The sequence below is a fragment of the Nannobrachium achirus genome (genome assembly GCF_963921795.1).
Source record: "Nannobrachium achirus genome assembly, chromosome: 21".
In the NCBI taxonomy this organism is placed as follows: Eukaryota; Metazoa; Chordata; class Actinopteri; order Myctophiformes; family Myctophidae; genus Nannobrachium; species Nannobrachium achirus.
Genome location: NC_137828.1, coordinates 1,626,371 through 1,646,768, shown reverse-complemented (window position 1 = coordinate 1,646,768; position 20,398 = coordinate 1,626,371). Strand labels below are relative to the sequence as shown.

The 20,398-nt window shown below is 41.4% G+C and overlaps 1 protein-coding gene across 1 annotated transcript in view; it reads left to right on the top strand.

The window, feature by feature from the left end:
* The window catches only part of dzip1 (DAZ interacting zinc finger protein 1), a gene marked incomplete at both ends in the record, with an annotated part of 54,312 nt that overhangs the window by 25,732 nt on the left and 8,182 nt on the right, over positions 1-20,398 (top strand). The window contains 10 exons of the mRNA XM_080752381.1: positions 102-164; positions 675-737; positions 2,804-2,866; positions 3,855-3,968; positions 8,283-8,337; positions 8,600-8,650; positions 11,364-11,498; positions 13,368-13,549; positions 15,211-15,435; positions 16,419-16,503. Coding sequence (XP_080608507.1) covers positions 102-164; positions 675-737; positions 2,804-2,866; positions 3,855-3,968; positions 8,283-8,337; positions 8,600-8,650; positions 11,364-11,498; positions 13,368-13,549; positions 15,211-15,435; positions 16,419-16,503 — 1,036 coding nt within the window. The remainder of the gene's footprint in view (positions 1-101; positions 165-674; positions 738-2,803; positions 2,867-3,854; positions 3,969-8,282; positions 8,338-8,599; positions 8,651-11,363; positions 11,499-13,367; positions 13,550-15,210; positions 15,436-16,418; positions 16,504-20,398) is intronic.

Genomic DNA, 20,398 nt, shown 5'->3' with positions numbered 1-20,398 from the left:
TCTCTTTCACTTCATACAGTATGTGTTTGTTCCTACAGGAAGTGGACAGAGGGCTACAGAGTCATGCTATCCTCATGTCTTTAACGTGTTTGTTCCTACAGGATGTGGACAGAGGGCTACAGTCTCATGCTATCCTGAAGCTGGAGCAGCAGCTGAAGGAACAGGTCAGTGATTTGTTCCTATTGTATTTACCTGATATTTACCTGGTGGCTCCGTGGATGCGTGTCCGTTGTGCGCGCGGCGGCTCCTGTTCACAGCTGCTCAAAGTCTTTGCTTTCACACGGAGAAGAACTGTTTTGACCAAACAGGCGATATGGGAAAAGCAAAAACAAAGCTTTGGGAGCTGGAACTTCGTAAGTCCGTGGAAATAGTATTATTACTATTTCCGCTAGGAATCATGGGAAATTTAGTTTTTTTCGTTTCAATATCGGTTACCACGGTAACCAGTTATCACGTCTATAGGCGTGATAGCCAGCGTGTGTGTTAATTAGTGGTGGGCGATCCCGTTCATTTCAATGAGCGAATCATTTTGTTTACGGTAATGATTCATTCAAATGATTTGTTCACGTTCACTGTTCATAGCGTGATCGTCCCATGAAAAACACTTATTGTGTTTTTATTAGGTTGCGAGTACAAAATAAAATAATAATACTCTTTTATTCTCCTTGTTCCAGGACAGGAAGTGGGAGTTGAGGATGCAGGAGATCAAGACCCAACACGACTCTGAAAATGAACAGGTGATTTTATTTTATTTTAATTAGTACAACTGAAAAGGAGCAGGTAAGGGGAACATAAGAAAATCTGCGAAGTAAATCATTACCAAGAAATGTCTTCACCAATGTGTTTCTAAAGGTGTGTAATAATATGTACTAAAAGGTTGAAATTCAACTCCTGGGGGAAACCTCATAAAAACAATGATTTGTGTTTGTGTCCCATTAAAGGACCTACACCATGAATTTTCACTTTTTCTATTTTAAAACCTTTTTTTGGGGTCCCACTGGCACCTTCTATCCTCACAAAGTCCTATTTCTGACCATTGTGTCTTTCTCTGGTTTTGGGAAGACAGAGATGAAAAGCTTTCCACGGGTTCTCAGAACAGTGCTGTTCTGAGAGTTGATCCGTGTGACGTCACACGGATTCCCGTTTTTTTCAGTCTTTTTTTCAAAAAATGTTTTTTTCCAAAACATTTAAATTTTTTTTTTCAAAACTTTTTTTTTTCAAAAAACCTTTTCAAAAACTTTTTTTTTTCAAAAACTTTTTTTTTTTTCAAAAAACTTTTTTTTTTCAAAAAACTTTTTTTCAAAAAAACATTTTTTTTTTTCAAAAAACTTTTCTTTTTTTTCTCAAACATTTTTTTTCAAAACATTTCTTTTTTCTTTTTTTTTTACTTTTTTTTTAATACATAAATACAATGCAGGTGGGGTTGATTGTCTAATGTAGATTAACTTTCAGTAATGTCTGGTCTAGCAACGGTCGCCCTGTGTCATTTGACAGTAGGCCTATAACATACAACATAGGCCTACAGTAGGCTATAATCAGAGCTGCAACATTATCCTATTTTTGTATTGGCCCAATATTAACTCATTGACTGCCAAGGCCCGAGTTTCCCGAGTTATTACAGTACTCCCAGGCTGCCACAGCCCGAGTTTCCCGAGTTGGCAGCCATTTTGAAAAAAAAAAAAAAAAAAAAAGTTTTTTTTTTTTTTTTTCAAAATCTTTTTTTTATAAAAAAAATTCCAAAAATGCCTAAAATATATTAGGCATGATCGCAATCGCGAAATTGCATGTTTAGCCCCATAACAAACACATCTTTCAAAATGGCAAAATGTTTGTTTTGTCTGACTTTGAAGGCTTGTATCTCATGAATGCCTGAACGGATTTCCAAGCAGATTTTTTTGTTTGAAAGCTGTTAAAAAGTACTACACATATGGTGCATATATGGTGCATGGGCGTGCACGATCCATGCACTAACGTGCACTAAAAATGTATCCGTGCACTAGAAATTTAGGAACGTGGCAGTGTTTGTTTTGTCTGACTTTGAAGGCTTCTATCTCATGAATGCCTGAACGGATTTCCAAGCGGATTTTTTTGTTTGAAAGCTGTTAAAAAGTACTACACATATGGTGCATATATGGTGCATGGGCGTGCACGATCCGTGCACAAAAAATTGATCCGTGCACTAGAAATTTAGGAACGTGGCATCCTGGTACTTGGCGGCCATCTTGAAAAGGGCATTCAATGAGTTAACATTATTTGTTGTCAACGTGGGGTCCGGGGAGGAGTGAAGAGGAGGGGAGGGGGGAGGGGTGGAAAAACCCCACTAGATGCGCCCCTGAGCAAACAGAGGCCGTTTTGGTATTGCAGCTGGAGAGCCTCATTATAGTAGAGCTAGAACAAACAAAAAGAATGGTCAGAGTGTTTGTTGAGGGTTAACACCTGTCTAAGACTCAATTTTGAGCATATATTTATACAAAAAATATAGTTTTAAAAGCATGGTGTAGGCCCTTTAACTTTACTATACAGGAAAAAATATAATAAAAAAATCTGCTTTAAGTAGCATGTGAGGGGTCAAACTAGGGTTTTTTATGATGCTGAATCCATTGCAAGCATTTGTTTTGCACGAAAAATATTTCATGGGCGACAAATGGCCCAATTGCCTTCTAAAGTTTGTGTATGCGACCTGACGGTGGCTTATCTCCCGATTAGGGAGTCTTACTGGTTTTAATTAGTACAACTCAACTGATCACCAACAGATGTTTGAGCGGAGTCTAATTAACACCCAATCAATATTCCTTTTTTTCAGGACAGGAAATGGGAGTCAAGGATCCAGGAAATGGAAGATCAGCATGAATCAGAGAAGAGCCAGGTACCTATGAGTTTATTAGTATTAATTAATTATACCTAGTGGTGTGAGCACAGTGCTGGCATAGAGATGTTTCCATAAAGGTTTTCAGAGATAGACACAAAGTCTTGTGTTGGGTTGTGTTGGATTCTTGTTAATGTGTGTTTTTATACAGTTAAGCCACTTAAATCATCAATAGCTAGACAACTAGTACTTGATCTGCTCTTTTCCCCCTACACCAATCCTCTTTGCTGAAAATAGCCGATCTACAAGCAGTAAATCCTACAGTGTGTGTAGTTTCAATATACACATTATAGATGTTTGGGTGGTGCTCCTGGAACAGGAGCTATAGCTCCTACATGTGTCTCTGTCCACTCAGAGCCCAATAGGAAAACACATTCAAAAATGTAAAATCTTCAGTAAATTGAAGCGCGGCCTTCAATGTCTGCCCTCCATCCTGAGTTTGTTGTACTTTGGAAAACTCTGGGGAAATAAATGTGTTAGAAAATGCCGCCTCATCCCAAATTAACTGCATTTAGCAGGACCCTCTTTTCACACATTTAAAAAAGTAATGTTTTGTGGTTATTCTACTGTTAGACTGATGATGGGTTATTGGTTTATCTACTGTATATGATCCTCCTAGATTAATATTGATATGCTTTTATTGCATTACCTCATGCTTCTTATTCTTATTCTTTTGTTTGTGTATCATTGTCCTTGATGATTGGTTGGCGACATTTTATTTCACAAGATTGCTGTCCTTGCTGATAAATCACTCTAGATAAAAGTAGCCTACATGAGCATTGGATATAGGCCTACATTGTAAATATCCTGTCCTCCCCAGTGGTGGGATGAGATGAAGTAACCATGGTAATGTCCTCCTCAGTGGTGGGATGAGATGAAGTAACCATGGTAATGTCCTCCTCAGTGGTGGGATGAGATGAAGTAACCATGGTAATGTCCTCCTCAGTGGTGGGATGAGATGAAGTAACCTTGGTAATGTCCTCCCCAGTGGTGGGATGAGATGAGTCGTCTGCAGGCTGTGATGTCAGAGCAGCAGAAACGCAGCCTGAAGATCAAAGAGTTGGAGAGAAGACTGAAGGAGAAGGAATGTACCATTACTGAGGTTAGTGCACGCACACACACACACACACACACACTGTACCATTACTGAGGTCAGTGCACGCACACACACACACACTGAGAGAGAAGGACTGTACCATTACTGAGGTTAGTGCACGCACACACACACACACACACACACACTGAGAGAGAAGGAATGTACCATCACTGAGGTTAGTGCACGCACACACACACACACTGAGAGAGAAGGACTGTACCATTACTGAGGTTAGTGCACGCACACACACACACACACACACACTGTACCATTACTGAGGTTAGTGCACACACGCACACACTGTACCATCACTGAGGTTAGTGCACGCACACACACACACACACACACGCACACACACACACACTGTACCATCACTGAGGTTAGTGCACACACACACACACACTGTACCATTACTGAGGTCAGTGCACGCACACACACACACACTGAGAGAGAAGGACTGTACCATTACTGAGGTTAGTGCACATACACACACACACACTGAGAGAGAAGGAATGTACCATTACTGAGGTTAGTGCACACACACACACACACACACACACACACACACACACACACACACACACACACTGTACCATTACTGAGGTCAGTGCACGCACGCACACACACACACACACACACACACACACACACACACACACACACTGTACCATTACTGAGGTCAGTGCACGCACACACACACTGTACCATTACTGAGGTCAGTGCACGCACACACACACTGTACCATTACTGAGGTCAGTGCACTAACACACACACACACTGAGAGAGAAGGACTGTACCATTACTGAGGTCAGTGCACTAACACACACACACACTGAGAGAGAAGGACTGTACCATTACTGACCAGAGAGAACAGGTTAGCCCACGCACGCACGCACGCACGCACGCACGCACGCACGCACGCACGCGCACACGCGCACACACACACACACACACACACACACACACACACACACACACAGTGAGTGTAGAGGAAGTAAAGAGGAAGCTCCTCCCATCATTCAGGAAGTCCTGTATTAGCATGTTGATACTGTAAATGTCACTGTCACATCCTGTACAGACAGGAAACACTCTCTCTCCATTTCCTGTACAACTCTCATGGTGTTTGTAATGGACTAGTCTCGCGTAGCCAGAGAACAATCTCTGAATGTTATATAGAGTCTGGAACGACACCTCCTGAACGGCCTGTAATGGAAACAATGAAAAAAATATAATTTCTGCTACTCAGCAAGCTAAATATGTTTTGTCCTAAAATCACACAAAGCGGTACACAGTATCTCTACAGTCATGTCATCAACATGGATCTGTCCCATTTCCCACATTCCCTCCTGATTGGCTACCATTGCCTTCTAAAGTTTGTGTATGTGACCTGACAGTCACTTATCTCCCGATTTAGGTAGTCTTAAGCCTCTATCATAGTAGGCACCGCGGTGATAAGCTATCCACCACGGTGTAGTTTTTTTAAGTCATTAAACTACAACATTACGTCATTACCCGCGGTGAAGAGCTTTCCACCGCAAACCCCGACACATCTCTCTGTTTTTACTATCAGAAAGATCGGCCCATCACCCCGTTCACTGATTGGTCGATCTTGACCAGTCAGTCACAGTGATAGGACTTCACCGTGACTGACTATGATGGCCTTCACTTGTTTTCTCACTTTAGGTGGATTATAAATTTGCGGTGGTAGGCTCTTCACCGCAGACTCTGATAGGGGCTTTACTGGTTCTACAGCTCAGACTGAGCTGGTCTCCTGTAACACTAAACACTAAAAACAAAGTGAAGGAATAAAGTGGACTCAGCAGTGGACACCTGATCTGCTGCTCTCAGCATGAACCCTTATCTCTTAATGCTGTGTTTCTCAACCACTGGTCCTGGGGACCTTTGGTGTGCCCCTGAGAAGAGTCAAGTGTGCCCCTTGAAACTGCTTGAAAGCCAGTATTGTATTTATCATTTTAAAAATGATTTAAACTAGTGAAAACAGCCGATCTACAAGCACACAACGCCTCGCACTGCGAGAGATAGATCGGCTGTTTTCACTACTGTTGTGCGACAGCCTTGTATGATGAAGCAGGGCTTATACAGGGTTTCTTCCCAACAGTGAGGGTATTTACACCCCCGTATTATGTTGGTGTGACCATGGATTCTTGGGACATGAAAAGTGTGACCATGCAGAAAAACTGGCTTAATGTGTTGGAGCAGCCTAACTGCCAGTCTGCAGTACAGGTGACGATCAGCTGGTAAAAGCTCACACAGAACACAAAACACTTATGCTGGCTTTTCAAAGCAGCCAAAAGTACGGCTCCTCCATACCTCCAAAACCTGATCAACCCCTACATCCCCACCCGTTCACTCAGATCAGCCAACACAGGGATGCTGACAGAACCCTCGCTAAAAACCCCAGGACAACCATCTAGACTCTTCTCCCTCCTGGCCCCCGACTTAGAACGACAGACTCACTCCATAGCTTCCACCGTGGACTGAAGACTCACAGACTCCACCATCAGAACCCATAATAATAATGGATTGCATTTTTATAGCGCTTTTCTAAGCAAGTTGCGAACTCAAAGTGCTTACAATGTTCCATTCATTCATACATTGGGATAGCATAGCATACCATAACACTTACTGTAGCACTGGGTTGCTCCAAACACACTTACTGCACAGACTCCAGACAACTCTCTTTTCTTCCCATTCCCATAGACTGTTTTCATATGGTGTCACATAAGAACTGTGTTTCAAACATAAACAAATGATCTCAGCGGTTTGACTCATATGGATATGAAGAATCAACTGATGGTGAGAAAACACTAATGTTACTGTCGCCCAATTAGTTACATTTTCACCAGAAACAGACTTTATCAAATATGAGTGACTGACTATCATAAACCATACAGAGCCTCCTCCTCGACAATATCACAATGACCGTTTGTTTATTTTTGTACCACAATGCTTTATGAGATGATATTAGGATGACCCAATGTTATTCTCCATAGAGAACGGGGATGAGCGAGTGACGTCATGACTTCACTGCTCTGTTATTATCGGCCACAGACGCTTCCAGTCACCCAACAACACCTTGGTGTGTCCAGGCCTTAAAGGACAACTTTAGTTTTTTACAACAAGGGTTCATATTTTAGATTGTAATTAAAGAATATAAAAGATGAGTGTTAAATTGATTTCATTTACTGCTTTCTATTGTTTTAGAGATTCTTATTTCAGTGTTTGGGGGCATGCGTACAAGTGGCTAAATATGTCATTTTACACAGAATAAGCCCATTCCCAAGATACAACGCAACCTTTCATGGTTGGATGTGACTTATGGAGGCTAGAAGTGTTACTGTAAATAGCAATAAAGAAACTGCTGACTTATTGTGTCTAAAAAGACATATTAAGCCACTTGTACGCATGCCCCCATGCGTACGCATGCCCCACATTTTAGCACGGTAAACGTGATAAAACAATAGAACGAAGCAAATGAAAACATTTTAACACTCACTTTTTCTTTTCTCTAATTACAATCTTAAATATGAACCCTTGTTGTAAAAAAACAAAGTTGTCCTTTAACAATTTTGCTGCCATTTTAAACATAGCTGTAGTAAGCAGCTGCCAAATTGTCCTTACCTTTTAACGTGGGCACGCGCACGCATCGTGCACAATCTGTGCACGACTCATCTAGTAGACGTGTAGACTCGGTGACAGCTTTCGAATAAAAAAACCCCCATTGAAATAGACATATCCGTTGCCAGGCTGTATCCCTGCTTATCCGCCAGTGTTTACATGAAAAAACATTGAAAAAAGCCAGCTGTGCGCTATGGTAACACGTGGACACGTTCGCGCACAAAACGCACGATATGTGCGGGGATCATAATCCAGGTGTGTAGAGACTGGATCAAAGTTTCCAAACGCAAAAATCGGATTGAAAAACGAACTTTCCATCGCAGAGTAGCTTCCTCTTCTGTTACAATGTAAACCAATGGAGGCGGGACTATGGCCCAGGCTCAGACCGGATACGGAAAGCTAGATCCAGTCCAAACGGGAAATACGACTGGATACAGTTAGGGGGCGGGCCTAAAGTCTCCGAAACGGATATATACAGCGATCATACTTTTAATCGTTTCATAATGATTAAAGCTAATTAAATTTCCGGGAACGACGGGCATCGCAGAGAGGTACAGCGGGAAATCCCCGGTTTCGACGGGGATCGCAGAGTATGAGTTAAGCTGACAACAGAAGCTTCATAAAGCAGAGATGAGGAGACCAACATAACATGATGACCGTTGTGTTCTGTTCCTCTTTCAGATGAAGAAGATTTCCTCCAATCCTCCTCCTGCCAAGTCAGCCAAGACTCCTCCAGGTAGGATGGATCAGTGGTACACAAGATGTTTTATATGATGATTATTTTAGGGCGGTCTCCAGTTCAAATATGGTTATTTGGGAATCACCAGTTCAAAAATGGTTATTTTGGGAGTCACCAGTTCAAATGTGGTTATTTTGGGAGTCACCAGTTCAAATGTGGTTATTTTTGGGGGGGTTCCCAGTTCAAATGTGGTTATTTGGGGGTCCCCAGTTGGGGTAAAACTGTCCTAATCCGTCCTTCATCTCCTCTGTGTTCCTAGTGATCCTCACAGCTCCTGCACCGGAACCTAAAGCAAAGAGAGTTGTCCTGGGTGAGTCTATAATGTAATAATCATATCCTCCTCTTGCTTCATATCCACCCATCCTCAAGCACCTCAAACGAGTACAGTGTGTATTTATCTGCATGGAGGCTTCACAAGAACACTCATTTTGACCACACTAAAATAATCTAATAATCCAAATATGTTGCTGTACAATAAGAACAACTTATCGCCTGTCAGGTGAAAACCTCATGTCCAAAACTGTTACATTTCAGCATTTAAATTTAAAAAACATCAAAAGTTCCAGATCTACAAGCTTGAAATGTGCCACTTTGTGCCACGTTTCAAGCTTGTAGATCTGCTGTTATTGATGTTGTTTTTGTGTGACGCTGTAGTTATGATGATGAGCTGAGTGGAGTGGGAGCGGGCCTATTATGAATCGAGGGTGAGCGAGTGAGTTGTACAATGGGACAGAGCAACTCGGAGCGAGGTTTTTCCTCTGATCCTGTTGGGACCGCACACCACATGTCTGAGCATGCTCCTCACACACACTGACACACAGTGCACACACACTGACACAGTGCACACACATTGCACACACACGGACACAGTGCACACACACTGACACACAGTGCACACACACTGACACACAGTGCACACACACGGACACAGTGCACACACAGTGCACACACACTGACACACAGTGCACACACAGTGCACACACACTGACACACTGACACACAGTGCACACTAGGGCTTCAACATTAATATTCGAATATCGGATATTCGTCGAATATGGGGGAAAAATGCATATTCGATCATAAAAATTAATATTCAAATTATTATAAAAAAAAAAAGATCCGGCCATGCACGGTAGTACTACCTAAACATAACTCCGGCCATCCACGGAGGTACTACGAAACATAACTCCGGCCATCCATTGTAGTACTACGAAACATAACTCTGGCCGGTCTCTCTTGAGATCTCAGCACACGTTGTTATGAGAAGCTGCTAACGTTAGCTTCAGCTTGATAGCTTCACCCTCTGGCTGTGGCTCTGAGTTACAAACTGTTGCAGATAGCAGGGTGACCACAGCTTAGCACCTCCGTGAAGTTGGCACAGCTTAGCTTGTAGATTTCTCCTCATTGATCTTACACCAGCATGCATTTGCAACATAGCCTCGATCTAGTAGCCTAGCCAGACAGCGGCTGACTGACTGACTGACTGACTGCGAGTGGAGGAACGTATGTCTCTGCAGTGTTGCCAAGTCTGATATTTATAAGCCATGTTGGGCTTGTTTCTTTTTTGTTGTAAAGTTGCTTGTATATAATGGTGGTTGTGATTGTGAGCTTGTAGATCAGACCAGCTGTTTTCAAATAGCCAATGTATAGGTTTAAAGTAATCATGTGGCCTATATTCACTTATTTTGGGCTTGTTTTCATAGACCTGGTTGCTTATTCCTCTCACAAGATTTGGCAACACACCCATCTATTTTGATAATGGTAACAGAGAACTTACAGTGGCTATTTACTTTACTTTGCTTGCTTTTAATAGTTTTATAGCTTAATCGCATTTACTTTTTTGTGTAAAACAATTTTCATCAGCTTTATAAATAAATCTCTTTGAAACTGAAGACCATGGGCAATATTGATGATATTTAATAGAGACAAAAAACTTTATTTTTTATTTTTTATTATTATTATTATTTTTATTTATTTTTTAATATTCGAATATATTCGATATTCGGGCCAATTTCTAAGACCAATATTCTAATGTAATATTTTGAGGAATGTTGAAGCCCTAGTGCACACACAGTGCACACACACTGACACACTGACACACAGTGCACACACAGTGCACACACACTGACACACAGTGCACACACAGTGCACACACAGTGCACGCACACTGACACACAGTGCACACACTGCACACAGCACCACGTAGAGCCAAGCAGACACACAGCGCATTTCCCTGGTCAGGATATCACTCCAAAATGTCTGTGTCATCCACACAAGTATGTTTCTAAATACCTTGTGTCAGTTAAGTTCTATCAGGGTTTGTCCGTCTTATTAAAAAAGACAACGCCTTCATAAAAAGGAAACTTAGATGGCGTTGTTTGCAACATAGGCTAGCTGTCCATTGAGGCTCACGTTACCGCAGTAGGCGGAACGGTTGTGGAACGGAGCGAGAGATGGGCAAATCAATGTGAATAATGGAGCGGGGGGGGGGGGGGGGGCGTTACAACAGCCCCCTGGAACTCCACTCATGTGCTCTGATTAGGGCCGTTAAATATAAAATATGGAATATGGAGGTAAAATAAGAGGTTTCTGCCAGAAATCATCTTCACTGGTCATCTAAACTGCTCAGTCATTAAATCACCCCCAAAATGACTTTTTTTTCTATTGATTAGTCACGCCATGGAGACTAGAGTTCAATAATATTTTTTAGTTTTTTGTCGCATTCCTAATACAAAAAAGTGATAACAATAAATTTACCCCCATTGATTCCGGATACTCAGGGTTCAATCAAATTATAGGAATGGAAAAAAAAATATATATATATCATTTAACTCTAGTCTCCATGGCGTGACTAATCAATAGAAAAAAAGTCATTTTGGGGGTGAACTACTCCTTTAATACTTCATCTAAACCTTCATCTAAAAGTTCATGTCAAACTGACCCTCCCCCTCAGAACTCCTATAACTGTCTGACCCCTCCACCCCTCACCTCACCTTTGACCCCTCCCTTTCCCGTCCAATCAGAGGAGCCCGTCCCCTCTGCTCCTCAGCTGGAGCCAATAGCAGAGCGCTCTGACGAGGACAGAGGTAACGCTCTGGACAGCATGCTGTCTGCATGCTCTGTGCATGATGGACACATCACTGTGGTTCTGATGCTCTGTATGATGGATGCATGTTGTTCTAAGACATGCTGTCTGCATGATGGACACATCACTGTAGTTCTAAGTCTAAGACATGCTGCTTTGTGCATGATGACATATCACTATACCTCGTTTTTTTAGGGACATTTTAGAGTGTTTTTCTCCCATCACGGCAGCTGTTGGTAACTGGTCTGGTTGTCTGTCTGTGAGAATGATCTATCCGCTCTGTAACGTTGCATCGTAATATAAAACGCAATATAAATGTAAGTCTGCAAAGGTGCAGATGGATACCACAATGGACCCGTGGTCCATGTACTTGTGGGACCCTTTTGCTCTCTGAGGAGGAAAAGCACCCAAAATTACTCTTTTCTTTTTTGGTGCCAATGCACGACCACAAACGACGGCATCCCTAGTTTGAGAAGCTGTGTTTTAAGAGGATCTCTGTCCCTGTTGGCAGTCAGTGATGCTCCCACACCATGTGGTTGCTCAAGCATCTATCAGAGTCCAGGGTGAAGAGCTATCACCTCACCGCGGTGTAGTTTTCTAAAAACAACACCACAGTGAGGTGATAGCTCTTCACCCTGGACTCTGATAGAGGCTTAAGACTCACATCAACTGTCCCTAAAAGAATCATCATGTCCCTCCTCATCTGAACCTGTCCCTCCTCAACTGTGCTGTTGAACCTGCAGCATGTACTATTTACCAAACTGTTGGTCGCTTTTCATTGGTTCAATATGTGTAAAACCCACACACAGAGGGTGTTCAATAGCACTGATTTATTAAAGAAAATCAATAAGTTGTGAAAACAGAGATAGTTGGTTTCTGCGTTGCAAAATGTATCGATGCTGCAGGTTCTGGTGTGTATGTTCACTATGCATGTGGATGTGCTTCTCTTTGTAAACACTAAAGGACAACTTTGTTGTTGTTTTATTTTTTAATTTTTTTTACAACAAGGATTCATATTTTAGATTGTAATTAGAATAACAAAAAACTCCACGCACACGGTCTTCAAATGCAAAAAGGGATTTAATAGGGAATTACAACGTTTCGGTCACATTTAGACCTTCATCAGGCAATCTTTTATTTACTTTAAGCGAAAGATTGTAATCAGAGAAAAGAAAAGATGAGTGTTAAAATGTTTTCATTCACTGCTTCCTATGGTTTTAGTATTTTGATTTCAGTGGGTGTGGTCATGCGTACAAGTGACTAAATATGTCTTTTTAGACACAATAAGCCGGTGATTTCTTTATTCCTATTTACAGTAACACTACCAGCCCCCATAAGTCACATCTGACCATGAAAGACTGCGGTGCATCTTGGGAACGGGCTTATTGTGTCTAAAAAGACACATTCAGCCACTTGTACGCATGCCCCCAATGCACTGAAATCAACGTAATTAAAATGGCTAAAACAATAGAAAGCAGTAAATGAAAACATTTTAACACTCATCTTTTATTTCTCTAATTACAATCTAAAATATGAACCCTTTTCTAAAAGAACAGAGTTGTCCTTTAAGCTCCTGAGCTCAGATTATGTAGCATGTCTTTAGTGTGACGTGTGTGTGTGTGTGTGTGTGTGTGTGTGTGTGTGTGTGTGTGTGTGTGTGTGTGTGTGTGTGTGTGCGTGTGCGTGTGTGTTTCTATTGATTGATTGAAGAATTTATTAGAAGTTTGCAATAGAAAAAAGGTACAGTTTCCTGACAGTACAAATCACTGGTACAAGGTCAACTAAAAGGATCTCCTAGAAAGCCGAGGCTTATTTCCACAGGAACCACACTTTAAGTATCTCATATAACATTGAAAGACAGACGGATAGAACATAGTACTTTATCTAGGATAATATCAGTTTCATCAGTCTTGTGTGTGTGTCTATGATTGGTTCCCTCCAGACTCCAGTCTCTCTGAGGTTCCTGTGCTGAAGAAGAGAGCAGAGCCGCGGTCAGAGAGGAGACGTGGGGTCAACGGGGTCACGGTCAGCACCCTGAGGAAGAACCCCAACATCAGGAAGGAGCTGCGACCGGTGCTGGAGCAAGCTCTGAACGACAAGCTGGAGGAGCTGGGGGTCCCTGTGGTACGGAGATGATATGATAATGAACTGGGGGTCCTTGTGGTAAAAAAGAAAAGAAAGAATCCAATGCAAACAGGGTTACTTACAGTGTTTGACTGTAATTAACAGTTATTCTCTCTCTTATGACATTAAACTGTATCTTAGGGGGAAACCTTTGCCCTACTCATATCTCTGGCATCGTTGGCCCTATCCATGCCAAACTTTGCACACACACTCCTTGGCTGCCAAACCACAACCTCCACTCCTGTAGTAACTCACACAGTATCTCTACAGTCATGTCATCAACATGGATCTGTCCCATTTCCCATATTCCCTCCTGATTGGCTACCATTGCCTTCTAAAGTGTGTGTATGCGACGTGACGGTCGCTTATCTCCCGATTAGGGAGTCTTACTGGTTTAATTGTATAGAGGGTATCTGCACATTTCTAAAGTGACAATTTAAGGACTTTGTAATACCTCTAAAATGACAAATTAAACATCGGCCATATTATCAAATATCAGAGGTAGAAATTGTGAAAATAGCAGATCTACATAGATCTGCTATTTTCACAATAGAACTGTGTTATACAGTTTACAGTTTACAGTTTACAGTTTAGGCATTTAGCAGACGCTTTTAATCCAAAGCGACTTACAATAAGCAGATACAACATCACAATAATAAACAAGATAATAGGTCAGTACATTAACAGCAATATAACAATGTAAATGGATATCTATCTAGAGAAAAACACAATATAATCAAGTTCTAAAGAAACCTAACAAACAAATGTTAACTAGCTTCATGTATGGTCATTGATTTTACTGTAGTGCTAAGGGTTTAGGTGGAGTCTGAAAAGGTGAGTCTTCAGTCCACGGCGAAAGGTAGTGAGTGAGTCTGTTGTTCTAAGTGCGACAGGGAGTTTATTCCACAGCTTGGGGGCCAGGAGGGCAAACTGTCTCGGATGAGTGGATTTTTGCCCTGGAGTTTTTAGCGAGGGTTCGGTCAGCATCCCTGTGTTGGCTGATCTAAGTGAACGACAAAATTATACAAAATGTAATGCCTCAACTCTTAGTGCAGGGTGGGGGGGTCCCCAGTATTTTGGGCTTTGCGGCTTGAAAAGGTTGAGAAGCACTGCTGTAGAGAACCAGTTGGAACTAATGCTGCACAATATATCGTTATCGAGGTGTCAGTATCGCAAAAGGCAACGGTATTGCGATTCATCGTCCTGGGCAATATTGTTGCCTTCGCCTTTTTCTACACAAAATAACAGGTGTGGTATAACAACACTTGTTATAGTACTTACATAGCACTTAAAATCAAGAGTGATATTGAGTTTTAGTATTATTTCAGTATTATTATGCTGTTTTTGGAATAATGCTTGAATATCATCACTGTCTGACCAAAACCTCTTAACTAATTTTTTGTTTGTTTTTTGAACACCCTTTACGTCTGTGTGTTGGTTAAAATAATATTGAACCAATGAAAAGTAGTAAAAAGCCCTTCGGTCAAAACCTCCTAACTCCACTTGAGATAATTTTCCCCCAAAATGAACATTTTGGAGTTGGGAGGTTTCGGCCCGACAGCAGAGATATGAAACGTGTACGTTAATATCGTATATCGTATCGATAGGGAAATATTTGTCAGTCCAATACATCCATCTAACAGAACCCTCTGTGTCTTTAGGGTCAGAGAGGACTGAGAGGTAAGGATCTCACCTCCATCCTGACCAGGCTGAGGAGCAGCAGAGAGAAGATGACCAGGAGCAGACCAGACCTCTGGACCACCAGAGAGGAGCTTCTGAAGAGCCTGGAGAACAGGATGAAGGAGGGGAGCAGGGACCCCCTGGAGAGCAGGGGGAAGCAGGGGAGCAGGGACCCCCTGGAGAGCAGAGGGAAGCAGGGGAGCAAGGTTAGAACAGTTTTGGATTGTTCATTATAGGGCATTCACCGAATATTAGAATATCAAAGTCACTATTCAACATTGTTCACCAAAGTCTCTTTTTTTTTTAAATAAACATTATTTCTTCATGGTTTATACAGCTTGGCTAGATAGGTCATAAGTCATAAGAATAAGTCATAAGAATGAGCTGTCAATTATATATATATATATATATATATATATATTTTTTTTTTTTTTTTTTTTTGCTTTTTTGTGGTTCTCAAACTTTGTTGGTTGCAGTTCCCCCTTATACTGATTTCTGAAGCCTTGGCCTCCCCAGCATTTTGCTTGGATAATGTACATCAAAAGTCCAGTCCCAATGCCAATATGTTCAAAATAAAACAGCATAATGACACATAAACGTAGCTTTCTATTCAATAACAGTTGTACTAGTCAAGGTATTGATGTCATTTGGTTTAACAATTTACAAATGAGCAGCTTCACACACAGACTGTCAATGTTTTGTTATTACCCATAACAGGAAAATACATATTCCCATTCTCCTGTACCCCCTGTACGTACCCCCATTTAAGATGCAAAATACATCATATGATGCATTAGAGCATGCTGAAATACTAACATATCAAACACAAGATTGAACACAAAGAATAACTGTTGTGTTGATTGTGTCCCAAACAACAATGAAATAAGATCTGGTTGAAATGGTCATTTTAAAGCACAATTTAACAATGCAGTGTCAAACAAAAGTGTTCATAATAGTCAATGTTATTCAGTGCAACACAAGTATTCACCGCCATGTCATACACACAGCAATAATACTCATACTACCAACACAACCCATTAGTGCAGACCCACACAAAACATGTCTAAATATGCAGCTCAACAAATAAAAGGTGAATTGATCCCAGTGCATGACGGATGATTTCACGATAAATTAAATATCTATGATAGGATTATTGTGAGTGTTTTAACGACTATGCTTCCATCCTTAGAGCACAGACCACAGGCAGGGGACCAGAGACCACCGTCCCTCCTCCACAGAGCCCCGAGCCAAGGACAAGAACTGCTCACCTCAAGGTAATTCATTACAAGTAGGGTGACCATATTTTCAGCCGCTCAAACCGGGACGTGAACCACTGTTGCCTAAAAGTGGAACCCTCAAAGCAATGCGCACGTTACCGCGCACGTGTGTGCCCTTTCTCTAACGTTCGTGCACACGCGCACACACCACACGGTTGCATACAGGCAGGCAGTGATTGACAAACAGCCTCAGCGTTGAATTCAGACACGGTGTATTTGTTCATGTTTTCTGATTGGTTATGTGAGCATGTTTTTTATGAAAAGAACATGATGAATGTCTATGCAACCTCTGAAAACAGCTACTGTTATTTTAAGTTTGGCAAAAACCAGGACAATTTTGTAGTTGTTGAAAAGCGGGACATAATAGTGTTTTAGAGATATTTGTGGGACACTGGGACACACAGCTTGAAAACAGGACGTCTGGTCACCCTAATTACAAGGCATCTGCAGTAGATTAGATTTGATCATGATTGATTATGTGTGACGTTAGAGTAGATCATGTATTCATTTATTATTTTAATATCTAGGTCTGTATGATGATACATTGATAGTTAGGAGTAGAGTAGATCATGTGTTCATTGATTATTTTAATATCTAGGTCTGTATGATGATACATACTTGATAGTTAGGAGTAGAGTAGATCATGTATTCATTTATTATTTTAATATCTAGGTCTGTATGATGATACATACTTGATAGTTAGGAGTAGAGTAGATCATGTATTCATTAATTATTTTAATATCTAGGTCTGTATGATGATACATACTTGATAGTTAGGAGTAGAGTAGATCATGTGTTCATTGATTATTTTAATATCTAGGTCTGTATGATGATACATACTTGATAGTTAGGAGTAGAGTAGATCATGTGTTCATTGATTATTTTAATATCTAGGTCTGTATGATGATACATACTTGATAGTTAGGAGTAGAGTAGATCATGTGTTCATTGATTATATTAATATCTAGGTCTGTATGATGATACATACTTGATAGTTAGGAGTAGAGTAGATCATGTATTCATTGATTATATTAATATCTAGGTCTGTATGATGATACATACTTGATAGTTAGGAGTAGAGTAGATCATGTGTTCATTGATTATATTAATATCTAGGTCTTTATGATGATACATACTTGATAGTTAGGAGTAGAGAGGCCTTCAGTAGGCCTCAGTAACTATTGTTTTGGTAAAGCCTATCTTGTTATGGTACAGCTTGTTCCAGAGGCCTTGAAGCCACAGTATAACTCTAGTGTCTGACCATTCTTCTTGGCAGAACTCTTTTACCACTGTCTGTCCAGAGTGTTAATTGTACTTGAATTGTACTTGAACCAGTTTATGTAACATGATATCATGTTACATAAACTTGACCACCTAATATAATTGTCTTGTCTCCTCTGTTTCTCATGATTATTGATTGATCTGAATTCCACCACACATCTTTGGAAGGTGGGATTATTCAGCAAGCATTATGGGACATTGCAAGTGTGGCTGCACTGCAACACAAGTCTGGACATTAATTCAGTAATGTTGGAGAACCCAGACGTTTTAGTGATGTCAGTCATCTCAAATGATGTGGGCGTGGTTTCAGCATGCGGCTGTTACCATGGTGGCAGGCGGCGGTATCAGTGATGTCAGAAATGTGGGCTCTGTTTCACCCGTTTATGCCCATATATGGCGTTCCTTCAGCACTATGATGTCATAGTACTGTAGACAGACGGCGGACTGACCGATGTCAGTCAGTGATGTCAGTGTTAGCATGTGGCTGTCACCATGGTGGTGACTCTGTTTAGTATCAGTGATGTCAGTGTTAGCATGTGGCTGTCATGGTGGTGACTCTGTTTAGTATCAGTGATGTCAGCATGCAGACAGACATTCCGTAAATGCGGCTTATATTCAGGTGCGGTTTATAGTCCAGCAATTACGGTAGTCATAGTTTTCGTTATCATAGCTTTGTTTTTATTTAGTGTTCGTCAGTGATAAAAGATATTCTACCTTGCTATTCTATTCTATTCTATTCTATTCTATTCTATTCTATAGTTTTTAATCAGTGAGATCAACACTGACTCATTAAATAGTTGTCCATCTAACCTGTCCAGATAATCTGTATTAATCTGTAAACTCTAAGCAGCTTGAGTCTCCTCTGGTTGTTGTGTTGTTGTCTCTAATCCAGATCTCAGACTCTGATCCACTAAATCAAGCTTTAGTGTTAGTTTATGCAGAGTCTCGCAGAGAGTAGCCAGACAACTATTCCACTATCTTTGAATGCTATATAGAGTCTGGAACTACAGCTCCTAAAAACCCAGTAACGGAAGCCGGCATTTCCATTCACATTTGTTCTTATTTTAAAATATATTTTACATTTTAATTTGCTGCTAAGCAAAGTAGTACGGGAGTGGCTTATTGTCGGTATCAGCCGGTAACACGCGGGAGTCTGTCCCCGTTACAATGTGCTAGACCCCTGGGAGATGGACTGCTGAGGTGGAGCGCCACACCTACCGTCAGCTCCCAGTACTAAACCCCACGACTTTCCTCACCCAAGCCGTGCTACTCATACCCTGAGTTGGCGTTGCCCGGGATCGAACCCATAACCTTGCGGTCCAAAGGCGAGAGCTCTACCGACTGAGCTACCTGGACAAGCAGCAAGCTAAAAATGCTTAGAAGATTTTGGTTTGTGTTAGTATAATTATGCACACTGTAAACATGAGACGAAGTGGGCAGGAGGCTTCACATCCGCTCTATCACTTCTCATGTCTGATACTCATGATCACAACTTCTATCTCCCAGACTCTATGACGAAGCATTTAAACATTGTAGGAGGCAGTGTTGCCAGATGTACGATAATTATCGTATTTGTACGATAATTTGACCCTCTGTACGATGTACGATCAATACTTCCAAAAATGCCCAAATGTACGATAATTTCGGCACATCACCAAAAAGAGCGTGAATTCACTATTTTCCCTGGCTGCTGATCTGGGATCTGGTTTGGCTTCTCAAAATAAGCCAGGAAATCAGTCAATCTTACCCTATAGATCTGTACTTGGAGGCATTAAAAACACCGGTTGCATCTTTCCAGACCAGTTTCAGGCTTTTATTTGTGTAAGCTCCAGGAAGTTTCCTGCCTCCACGCAGCATATCTGATGCGTTTTTGTCACGCAGGAGTCTCAAACAAGGTCGTTTCTTACACTAAAGACGATATTTTTTTTGTGAAATTACGTTTTTACGCGAGTGATTTCTCTTTTTTGGCTGTGTACGATAGTTTCATGTCAAATACCATAATTCTGAGCCTCCGGTACGATAATTCAACATTTCCCATCTGGCAACACTGGTAGGAGGCAACAGTCTGGCCACACAAGACTAGTTTATGAAGGACACAAGAGTGTGGCTCACATCCTATTCCTCACTCTGATCTGATCTGCTGGTCATTACATCACTCTTTCATAATCCAATCAGAGTTCACGCTCAGTAAGAGAGACTCCTCATTCTCCATAGCTCTGCTTTGGATCCACTGCTGCTTAGCTGCCTCCTCCACCCCAGCCTCCACCTGTTGATCAGAGTCTGCCATAGGCTTAAATACTTATGATTTTATGTCGTGGGCGTCATAGCTCAGGGTTAGAGAAACCGTTATTAGAGCACGAAGGGTTCACGAAGGGTTCCCAGTTGGAATCCGGGCTCCCCCTGAGTTAATGTCGAAGAGTCCTTGGGCAAGACTCTGAACCCCACATTGCTCCCGGTGAGCAGGTTGGTGCCTTGCATGGTTTCCTCCGCCACCGGTGTATGAATGTGTGTGTGAATGGGTGAATGTAATGCACAATCTATGTAAAGCGCCTTGGATAAAAGCGCTATATAAATGCACCATTTACCATTTATGTCTGCTGATTCAAGCTAA